Here is a 12076-nt window from a genome sequence, read left to right as displayed (position 1 = left end):
TTTTCGTACTTCAAGACATGTCCAATCATGTGTTTTTCATTACGTCGACCATTTTACAAGTAATAATGTTGTTCAGTTTCATGGGCTAAACACACCCTTACCCACCCTATACCCCCTCCCTTGCCTCATATGGTAGGTATACCTATCTACACCTATTAAATTTATAACCACCACCAACCACCAACTGCATAAATAACTTTGTAATCCCATATATTTATATGGGATTACAAAGTTATTGATGCAGTTGGTGTATTTGGAAAACTGGACCGAAATTACAAAATATTTAAGTTTTCCCATGATTAAGACACTAAACTCTATATGTATTCCAAATATGAAGCTTCTAAGTCTGCTAGAAGTGCCTTGGACTTTTGATGATCGGTGAGTCAGTGAGTGACAAAATTTAGAAACTTTAACAAGTCGTCATTCTTAAACTACTGGTTCAAATTGACTGAAATTTTAAATATTCCGTGTTTATACAATGCCGGATTAGTTACTGAAGATTCAGGTTTCTTGCTTTATCCACAACCGAATTATAGGGGGTCGAAAAAGGCCCGAATTGCTTCGAGAAAAGGATGGTACGGCCGTGCCGCTTTTTTTTTGCTCGACTTGGCGGGGGCACTGCCGTGCCCCCAGATAATAAGAAATTCCTAATAAAAACAGTTGTAATAATTGAGCCATTCATATTGTAAATAGTAACTATGTTATAAAGCAGTATTGTTTCCAGAGTGGAAAAATGATAGATCGATCTATATAGGTCGTCAAGCGCTATTTATTTTTCATTCTGGAATTAATACTGCTTTAAGACATCATAGAAGAACCCCTAGTATTCATAAAAATAATTTAATGTACAGGAACGTCACCATCATCCCCCGGTGCTATAAGTTCAGTGACTCTAGTAGGGAGTCGTAAAGGCAGTCCAGAACATAAGGACAAAGAATCTCCAACAAACAACAAAGATAACGATAAAGCAGCAGCCATTATGAAAGATGAAAGTATTGAACTAGTCGATCAAAGCGATGAAGATATTAAATATAAGGAAGAGGAACAAGAGAAACATAAGCCCAAACATGAAGAGAAGTTTAAGATTTCGCAGCGGTTCTCAGAGGTAATAAATAGGAGTTCAGTTGGCATGATGTGATCTTTTATTGACGGTCCCGTTGTTGGATGCTGGGACAGCCCTGTATAATATTAAGCTTTGGATCTATCGTTTTACTTGCCCTTGACTATTTGACCTCTATTGTTTTAGGTTTTATGCGTTATCTGTGTCAGTTTAACCACGTTTAACTGACATAAGCTTACAAACGGGTTCTATTACGTAAACTCATATCATTTTTTTATTGTATTCAAAGCTTATTGTACAATTGTGTTATGAAACAAATAAATGATTTTTATTGAAGTGAAACTTCTTTATCGGGGTTGGAAAGAAATTTAGTGTAAAAATTTTTCGTTACGCGTGACATTTTTCCGTTACGCGCCATCTTTTTCTTATTCTTACCACGCGTGATTCGACGTATCTGTAAAGTTGCCTAAAGTAAATTATTTTTTGTAAAATAAGGTCATAAAGAAGTTTCGCTTACGTGTTTACTAGTACACGCACACATTTTTATTAAAGTGAAACTTTTATTACATCGTCTCAAACTTTTTTGTCTGTGTAGCGCATGTCGCGTGACGCACGATACGTACGATAATTATCGTACAAATACGATAATTTTTAGTAAAATGTCTATAGTGTGAAAAAAAGTTTCACTTTTACCGTGGTTTCATAAAACCACACAATTTTATATATATTTTTTTAAAACCCGCTACCACCAGGTAAGTATGGCGCACATCCAGCGCGTGCGCACCACGGAGAGCGGTCGCGCGGGCGGGCTGGCGGCAGAGCTGCGGCGGCGCTCGGACGGGCACCGCGACCTGCGCCAGCCGCACGAGCCGCGCCGCGCGTCTGACACTGCGGCACGCGGCTCGCCGCGCCGCTCCGTCAGGTGAGTGGGGTGGGGCGTGCAGGCCTTAACACGTTCACTGCGGGTCACCCACAATCGGCCTGGTGCTGTGCCAAATCACTGTGCGCGCGGAAAAAACAGGTCTTTCTCGCTTGTGCGGAACAGGTTTTCTGGGCATTTTTACGAGCATTATAGAGACAAATATAGTTTTCGAATTGTGACAAGAAATGTAGTAATATAGGCAGTTTACTTACGCGACAGGTCGTTTTCGACCTCCGCCGCACAGGACTTTAAAAATGTTACCTCAGTGCGGGAGCGGGCCTGTTTCGGTGGGTGACCGGTAGCGACCTGTTGCCGCACTGTGCAGATGTATACGCGTTGAGCCGCCAGTAGTGTTGTGCAGTCAAAAGAAGGATGCGCGCTCATCGACTTCAAAATGGCGCATCGTAAAAAAATAACGCTAGAAAATGTAAGTAACAGTGATACTGAAGACGATTACGAAGAGACTAAACGAATTAAATACAGGAAAATATTTCAAAAGCAAGAACCAAAGCCATCCACCAGCAAAATCACAATTTTAGAAAATAAAATAATCCGCCCAGCAATTTATAAACGCCAAAGTATTCTCGGCGACGACATAAATGACGAAGAAATTTTCCCTAAAAAAAATATGACTACCCTGATTCTAGAAATGACATTTACATCAGTCCGAGTGGAACAAAACTTCGTCATGTACAGGAGTAGGACCATGATAATTCGGTTACGAATAATATCGTGGTAAGAACACATTAAATAGTTAAAGTTAATTATATAAAAAGAATTGTATTTAATTTTGTTTTTAATTACCTACTATGTTTGGCTTAGTGCTTATAAGATTTAAATATAATTAGTGACTCGATATTTTATTTTCTTTCACTATCCCATCACTATAAAAATTACACTTTGGTGCAGGATCAACCTTGTCGGCCTGACAATTTCGATTGCTAATTTCTCAATTTCTGTTAAGGGAATCCAGGGGCGGGATTAATGTATAGACAAGTGATTCATCAAGATTTAAAAACTGTAAAAAAATCATAGATACTTTATGGGTTGGCTAAGATAATAGAGCTTTAATACTTCTCAGAGCTGTCGTGTCGAAAGGGCCTGCCACGCACATTAAGAAAGTCAAATGGGTGCTTTTTTGGACTGCCACCGCACCAGCTGAAAGTCATTGTTATTTTTTACGCAGTGAACGTGTTAACCCATTGAGCCCCGATCTGACCACGACACAATAGATTTTCTATTGTGCCTGTGATTCCGGGGGCTGAGTTATTACGTCACACATAGCCAACCTAAGAGCGGCCGTACACGGGCAGCTCGAGCAGTTAACGGCTGACGGCTCGAGCAGTTAACGGCTGACGGCGCGAGCAGTTAAAGGCTGAGCGTACACTGCCTGCTTGAGCAGTTAACAGCTGAGCGTACACGGCCTGCTCGAGCAGTCGGTCGTTGTCTGCTCCAGCTGTCACTACAAACCGCGCAGTTGACGGCGACGACTCGATTAATTCGTATACGGCAGTGAATGAATGTCAATAGTCCACCGCGCGGTCGCAGCTTCAAGCCGTCGGTTTCAACTGCTTGAAGCGGTCCGTGTACGGCCGCCCTAAGTCACTCTTACAGGTTTGAAATCAATGGTGAAAAGTATTAAGCTCTATAAAATTGAAATTATCATGTTTATTAAGCTTATCACATTATGATAAGCATACTTTTGCTCTTGTTTTGTATAATATTTCAGGAAATAATGTATATTTCTTCATGTTATTTTTGGTTCTAATATTTAAATACAGTTACAAAAATACAATATCCTGAAAGCCTTTTCTCATCAAAATAAATATTATTAAAAAAGTATATCCAAACTTCCAGCGAAAGACGTTGCACAAATTCCTCGATTAACAGCGAGAGACGTCGTCACTACGGCGGCTCAGAGCCACGTACGTCTGTGACTTCACAAGCATCACAGATGCAGGTAATAGAAACATAACTTTGCTTATAAACATATTTTTAGCCTAACAAAAGTAACGATCTATTTCTTAATCGTCTTTAACATCTTTATTACGTTCAAATTACAAAATGTGTGTGATAAGTGAAAATAAATAAGATTCTCAATCCATACTTAACAGCAGAGACAAAATTATCGACGATTCCGATGCGTCATAATACATAAATCCATTCACTACAGAATTACCGTCGCGAGACCGGTCAACCGAAAGCTGGCGTGGTCATAACTTCATTCAGACAATCGCATAGAAGGTGGGACTGTTCTTGCCATTATTTCCAAATTCACCCAATTCTTTAACTTCATCGACAATCTCATCTATTACTAACTGTAGAGAAGGTCTCAATTTCGGTGTTGTGGCATGACTCGACTATCTTCTATCAGATTTCGTTGGAATTTCATAATCGCTTTGCACGGATCCATAAATTCATCTAACGACATTATCTATTTCAATACTCAATCTGAACTATCTTCTTTGCTCGAGTATTGGGTTTTTATCAACGTCATAGTTATAGAACAGGACTGCATATAAACTAGAATTAAAATAGTGAGATTATTTTAAATGATGAAGATTTTATATTTATTTGAACAGCTTTGGAAAAGATCCATTGTGGTGAGTTTGGTCGAGGTAAAATGTAGAAAAGATTTGTAGCGTCTAGATGACCTTTTAATATTCGCTTTGACTAGAAAATTTTGCGATTAACCTTTTTGATATTATTAGAAATACTCCAGCACACCTACATCCAATAAATTGGTAATACATTGATACACCCAAAACAAAACACATTGAATGTTATCCCTTACAATACCCAAATACTTTTGGTGGATTATTACAAGTTTACCCAAACACCTCCAAAATGTTTAATTTGAACCTGTATTACAATATAGTGTAACATTACCAGTATATACTACCCAAAAAAAAACTTCCTATAGAATAATTATTGAAGTTTGACATATTTTAATGGCGTTACCGGCTTTATTTTCAGGATATACATTATACAAGACTATGGACTTCAATCACCTACTAACTTTCCATGAAGATACAAAAAAAATACACTTACAGTACAAAATAAAACGATCTTAATTTTATGAATATTTACACATTATTGGAGAAAGCTTAGAAAAACTAGTTATTTTTTTTAAAGATTTAAAATTAATTCGGCAAAAGAGGCTTAAATAATGCTCAGTTAGATCTGCAGAGCGACGCGCACGCAATTTCTAGGAATTATTCATCAATAATATTATAGACTTCACATTTTAGGAAAATTAGCAGTCAAACTTTTTAAATGCATGTATCAACTTATATTTTTACCTACATACACCTTTTCTTATCTTACCACAATTTTTTTAATTTACATGCATGTAATTTCCTCCTTGACTACCAGATCGTGATTAAACCTATAATTATGATTCATAAAAAAGCTGTGGTCTATCTCTTTTCTTCGTATTACCCATCGAAATTGATAAATTGGCGGTTAAAAATCCATGGATAATGCTAAAGGCTGAAAGAATGAAAAAAAATAGATGTGTTAAATTTAAATGAATAAAACTATCAGCTACTGCAGTATGCCTAAAATTAAACGCTTCCTAAGATTCCTACATCTAAATCTAAAGCGTATATTGCAGCAATAGCTACTTTTTCTGATGGAATTTCATCAAATTCTAATACCAATTTTTGATAGACTGCAGCTAATTTCCGTCCTGTATCAATATTTACACATGCGTACTAATATAGGAGCAGTACATCAACGGCTGCAGTAGCTTTTGCCGTGGCTACGTCTGCGTCGTCGAACCCGAGGTCACCACCAGCGAATTCTCCGACACAAGCCAGACGAGATTCAGTTATTTCAACTGCTGCTACAATGAGAGTTCTTAATGTGTTACGGTAAGTTTACATATTTTATCCTTATCATTCATCATTATGTGACATTTGCTTGAAAATTTGATTTGCTTCTATAGTTTGCCTGATACTGATAATTTCACATCAACATTTTTATTTGCCTCATCAATTGCAATATAAAATCTGATTCTCATCTACATTTTTGCATTAAAATTTTATAACCATTTTTTAGTAATTATTGATAGACGGTTAAGTTATCTATTACTATTTGGTTAATCATAATTATTTTACAGGCACTGGATTTCCAAACACTCATCCGACTTCTGGTCTGACGACCGTCTACGCGGTCTAACTATGGATTTCCTCAAGGAGATAGAAAGCAGTCCGGGATTATTGCCCGCAGAGCATAAAGCAGCTTCTCAGTTACTACGCTTGCTTGAACGCTCCCCGGATAGAAATGTTGATCTGAAAGCGTTGTTTGCGCCACCACGGGTAAGTTTCTTATGGAAAATAGTTTTTGTCTTGTCTAAGTGGGTTAATATGCAAATGGTGGCAGATAAATCAAATTAAATAAAGATGAGATTTGTTTTTGTCGCTTTACAGCTACGGTAAAAATAAATTGTAAAAACAATTTATGTCTAATATCAAACTATTTATTATGTTTCTTTCTAGTTACCAACAAAAGAGAGTCTGGAAACATTATCAGCATTGGAGATAGCTGAACAGATGACGTACTTGGATTATCAAATTTTCAGTTCCATTCACAGCGAGTAAGTATACATTTCCCAGAGCTTACGAGCGTACTTCCTGAGGTCTAAAAATGAATTGTTTCTCTGTGCAAATGTTAATCTATATACAAGAATTAAAAAAGAACTCACGCAAGATGGTCCCTTTTTCAAAACTGCATAAGAAGGGTTATATGAAAAGAAGAGAACAATTAATAGATAAAACGTAGAGATAAATGAATAATATTTCAAGACAAAATAATTTTATTAAAAAAGAACACGCGTTAGTTTTTACCAAATAATACATAAGTCACTGTTTTCTATACCTCGCACATTAATTTAGGGAATTCCTGGGTCAAGCTTGGACAAAAGCGGATAAAGCAGAACGAGCTCCCCACATACTGATGATGACGGCGCACTTCAACCATATCTCTAGCCTTGTTATATCTGAGATCTTGAAACGGGTGCCTTTCCCAGGTAAGGTTTTAATATTTTTACAATTACTTCAATTTTAAATTTACACTTGTTTTTGGGTTAAGGCTGGTTGCAGAGCTTGACCGACCATCAGTGCGTACGTTGGTCGTGCTTGTCATATGTATGGAAATTCATAAAACCGTTCATAGCTAGACTGACCATACGCACGCGTATTGTCATGCGCATTAGTGTCACAGTCATACAATTGTTGATGCGTATCGTCAGGACCGACGGTACGCACTGACGGTCGGTCAAGCTCTGCAACCAGCCTAAGGATTCAATTCTGATTTTTTCGTTTTAGTTACATTCTTCGAGTATTTTCTAGGGTTTGATTTTACGCGAGTATTATACATTTAGAAATTAAAGACATTTTAACGGATTTTAAACGCGATTTATTCATTCTATTATTTTCCCGACGTTTCGAACACTTTACAGCGAGCGTGGTCGCGGGGAGACATTCTTCGATTTCGACGATTATATTTTTGTTCGAAATTAATTTTTTGTCTGAGTTTGAATTATCTTCAACTCAGGCGCCCGTGACATCCACGAGATGCAAGAACACGCGTTAAAATGCCGTGTATCCTCTATCGAGAAGTGGGTCGCAGTAGCGGACATAGCGCGCTGTTTGCACAACTTCAACGGCGTGCTGCAGATCTGCGCGGCCATCTCCAACACATCCATCTTCCGGTTGAAGAAGACTTGGGAGAAGGTGTCCAAGACGGTGAGTGGAAATGTAGTTCATATTCGATTTATCGAAAAAAAAAATGTTTAAAATTTGTTATTTTTAAGCTATTGCATAGCTTCTATCGCGGGCCTTGAGCGCCGCGAACCGAATCGAGAAATTCCGTAACGAAAAAACCTCACGCTCCCCACTCCGACGGGCGGAGGTGTGGCTTGAAGGCATAGCATGCAATAGCGCAACCGCCCCAGTCCCCGAGTGCCACACGGCGTTTTTTTTTGTATCATTTAAGTGATGATAATAATTAATGAGAAGTCTTCGTAAAATAGAAAAATTATAGTTTTAGATACTCAATTATAACCACGACTTCTTTAATAAATGAATAGGCATAGCCAAAATAAATATCCTAAGCACGACTCTGCCTACGCGAGTATAAGGCAGAGTTCGAATGAGAGATAGAATAGACTTTGAACAGTACTGCTGCGAAATAAGGTGTATATTTCAAAAAATGTTAATACAATGCCACTCGAATTTTTGACGACCCATTTCACTTCCGTGTCAATATGTTTGTATGTACTTTCGTCACTCCTCTCGATCGTTAGAGAAGTAAATGTTAAAAATTTGCTTTTCAGAGCAAGCAAACATTGGAGAAACTGCAGAATTTAACTTCGTCTGAATGCCGTTTTCGCAATTTACGAGACGCTCTACACAGGTAATTAACATTTTCTTATACATAAATATTATATAAGTACGTTTCAGTAATTAATATAATCCCTACTATTATTATAAATGCGAAAGTAATTCTGTCTGTTTGTCTGTTACGCTTTCCCGCTTAAACCTCTCAACCGATTTTGATGAAATTTGGCACACACAATTTTTAGACCCTGAGAAAGAACATAGTCTACCTTTTATTGCGAAATATGTACCACGGGCGAAGCCGGGCGGACCGCTAGTAGAGTATATATTATATTTGACGTAGGTAAATATTATTTTTTAGGAAAAACACATTTCAAATTACTCTTCAAACTTTTCCACAATTCAATTTCATCACTTTTCTGACAATATTTTATCAATAGATCATTATCTATTTCATTCCAATTGGATTTTCCGTTATCTAGAGAGGATGTTTAAAAAGATCTAAATCTATTTTAAAAATATCTATCATAACATAATTTTATGTTATCATGAGTATGTTTACGTGATTTTCTTTAAGCCAGACGAAAACAAACTGTAATCTCAATCCAATCTCAATACCTACAGTATAAATTTAGATCTTTATCACAATCTATTATTTTTCAGAATTGCATTTAATTATACTACTTACTTACTCGTAAGTAATCTATTATAGACAAAATAAATTTGAGTCTTGAAATTGATCCCTTACCATCAGAGATATGGAAAGGGGTGGAAAAAAATTCTTAAAAATTTGAAAAAATAAATTTTACTTGAATTCATGTTAGTTACATGCACGAAAACATCCGTGCATCTAAGACAATTTATTCTTGTGTTTAACTCCTATCCTAGCAAAATGTGATCCTCCTATCTTAGCAAATAATGTCCTAGCAAAATTAATAATTACTAAATTCTTAATTCTCATACAAAAGCTAACATTATAATAATTATTTTTACAGATGTGATCCGCCATGTATTCCATATCTGGGCATGTATTTGTCGGACTTATCTTTTATCGAAGAAGGAACCTCAAATTATACTCCAGAGGGTCTGCTTAACTTCTCTAAGATGCGGATGGTGAGTAGAAAGTTAAAATTAATGGTACTCGCCATGCAACCGAGATGCAATATGGGCAATATTGGAACAATCTCAGTTGTTCTCTAAATTGCCCCTGCTGGCACTTCACAATTAAAGAGCAAATTAAGGGTGCAATTCCAATATTGCCCCTACTGCAGGTACTTGAGTAGCCGGCTTAATGTAACCGAAAAAATTGTTTATTGTGTTTCATATTATCTCTTACAGATTGCCCATGTAATACGGGAGATACGCAACTTCCAACAGACGCCATACAAAATTGATCACATTTCCAAGGTAAGCAATTTTTTTACAGATTCAGAGATCTCTGTTTCACTAATTTTATTATCTACTTCACTCTCTAAGCGAAAGCATTGTCGCGCGTTTCATTCACGTGAAACGGAGACCATTTTGGAACGCATTTCAATGTTTTTGTCGAAACGTTTGAAGCGTATTTAGTGCATAAATATTTGAACAAGGAACGGACTTTTCCGTTCTAAGATTCTTCCATTCCATTCACAATTTTATAATTTTATTTTTGAATTGAAACTTCTGTAGGCGCGTTGTGAGTAAAATTTCAAGGTCGCGTCATGGCAATACCGTCACGCCAGGTGACGATTTTGGTAGGTATCTTTGAATCTTGTCAAAGAAGTTTTACTTACACTCTTTATTTGTCAGTGTGTCCCTAACAAAAAAAATCCCTTGTTGAATTTGATATTTTTGGTTTTATGGTATTCAAATGCTTTATAAATATAAATTTATAAAGAATAGCAAAAATTCGATCACGAGGCGGGACTCGAACCCGCATCCTTGACCGCATGACCGCTCGTGATCGATTTTTTTCTATTCTTTATAAATTTATATAATAATCCCTTCTAGGTAACAGACTTCCTCTTGGACCCCGCCCTCGCGTACTCCGAAGAGGTACAGTATACACTATCACTGGAGCAGGAGCCCCGAGCAGCTCGCGGGTCGGCCGGCGGGCTGCAAGCTGCTCCGGCCTCGCCTGCTTCACCGGCTGCTCAGCGACGTAGACGGGCTTCGTTGGCTGCTTTAGCTCCATTACGGGCTGAGCGATAAATTATACTGACTCTATTTACTGTTGTGTTTTATTTTCTGAGTTTATTGTGACGAAAAATTCTCAGATTTTTCAAATTTTTTTGTTTATCTTTGCTGGCTGTGGCTCATATCGCTATATTATATTGACTCTTGTGTTTTGTGTTTGTTGGTTTTTTTTAGTTGATTTTTATCACTACTTTTCGATTTGGTTGGTTGGTTATCGAAAAATTATTTCAGAAATCGAATTTTTTTGTTGGTTAAAGCCGGCTACTCACGTATCTACCTCAGGGGCAATATTGGAACAATCTCGGTTGCACGGCGGTTGGAGTAATTTCAGCTGTTCCTTAAATTGCCCCAGCTTGCCTTTACATAACATTTAAGGAGCCAATTAAGGGTGCAATTCCAAAATTGCCCCTGCTGCTGCAGTTGAGTAGCCGACTTTAATGTATTTACTGGCTGTTCTAGTGTCGCTAAGGGCTCAGCGATACATTTAAATTGTGTTGGTTTTTCGAAAGCTTCTCTGCTGGTTGTACTCATGTACCGGGTTGTTGGCTTTAGCACCTTTGAGAGCTGACTGATGAAGTGATGAGCAATAGATATTTGTTGGTTTTGGTCGAGGGGATGCCTTTTCTTTGAACAGTTTTTTTAAATTTATCTGTAACTTGACTGCCTTTTCGTTATGTATTGCTACAGCCAGCAACGATAATGAAAGAAACATATCTATGACATTTTTTAATTTATGTTTTTAAATTATTTTTATCATAGTTTGTAAAACTAGCAAACTATAATGATAGTGTTTATCACTATGTATTCATTTAAGTTTAAAAATCTTGTCGTCAGCTTCGAACCTTGTAGGTAATCAAATATGACATTTTCTTCAATGCTTAATTAATAATTTTGTGAAATATTAAATTTAAATTTATATTTTCAATTAATTTAATGTATTGGAAGATACATCAAATGCTATGTTAGCTTCATTGCTCATTCGAGTTTAAAAATAAATATCAAATCGCCAAAAACTAGGTATATAATAAACATTATTTACATGCAAATTACTTATTATTATAATACGTATTAGCTTTACAATACTTAATGTGACTGTTTCTTAATTAGCAGTTAATTAAATAGTCTACGCAAAGGACTTATATTATATATAAAAAAATTAAAATGCTAATAAGTGTTTGTTCTATATTTAATTTTGGTAAGTTTTCTCTAGTAGGTGTAAAAACTTTGCTCACGAATTTTGTCACCCCTGTACTTGCTCAATGTCAATTTTAAAAATTTATTATTAAATCGCACTCAATAGGCATGACGAAAGATTTTGAAATCCTCTTCCATAATGTGTGTATACGTTTACTATACAAGAAAAACCCTATATTTCGGTAATATACTTAAATTTAACGAAGATAAAAGCCATTTTTCAAAAAATATTTATCAACTGTGCCAAAACAGCTCGCAGGTGTCATGGCGTAAGCGTGACGTCACTCTTTAGTAAATACGTAATTATTTATTTATTTGTATGCATTGTGAAGAAAATTAAAAAAATATTTATTTAATATGTGTTATAGAAACGAATTTCAA

General features: G+C 36.5%; 1 protein-coding gene across 1 annotated transcript in view; it reads left to right on the top strand.

Moving 5' to 3' along the window:
- Positions 1 to 10516, top strand: part of LOC123698741 (ras-specific guanine nucleotide-releasing factor 1-like) — a 32880-nt gene extending 22364 nt beyond the window's left edge. Inside the window, exons 21-34 of the mRNA XM_045645490.1 lie at positions 852 to 1105; positions 1834 to 1982; positions 3840 to 3942; positions 4156 to 4226; positions 4565 to 4585; positions 5708 to 5857; positions 6106 to 6304; positions 6485 to 6582; positions 6881 to 7001; positions 7562 to 7732; positions 8323 to 8402; positions 9322 to 9439; positions 9665 to 9733; positions 10316 to 10516. Of these exons, the coding sequence (XP_045501446.1) occupies positions 852 to 1105; positions 1834 to 1982; positions 3840 to 3942; positions 4156 to 4226; positions 4565 to 4585; positions 5708 to 5857; positions 6106 to 6304; positions 6485 to 6582; positions 6881 to 7001; positions 7562 to 7732; positions 8323 to 8402; positions 9322 to 9439; positions 9665 to 9733; positions 10316 to 10516 (1805 nt within the window). The remainder of the gene's footprint in view (positions 1 to 851; positions 1106 to 1833; positions 1983 to 3839; positions 3943 to 4155; positions 4227 to 4564; positions 4586 to 5707; positions 5858 to 6105; positions 6305 to 6484; positions 6583 to 6880; positions 7002 to 7561; positions 7733 to 8322; positions 8403 to 9321; positions 9440 to 9664; positions 9734 to 10315) is intronic.
- Positions 10517 to 12076: the final 1560 nt, after the last annotated feature.

This window comes from Colias croceus, chromosome 16 (assembly GCF_905220415.1).
Source record: "Colias croceus chromosome 16, ilColCroc2.1".
NCBI classification, from domain to species: Eukaryota; Metazoa; Arthropoda; class Insecta; order Lepidoptera; family Pieridae; genus Colias; species Colias croceus.
The sequence above is the reverse complement of the archived record's forward strand: the minus strand, read 5'-3'. Positions and strand labels throughout refer to the sequence as shown.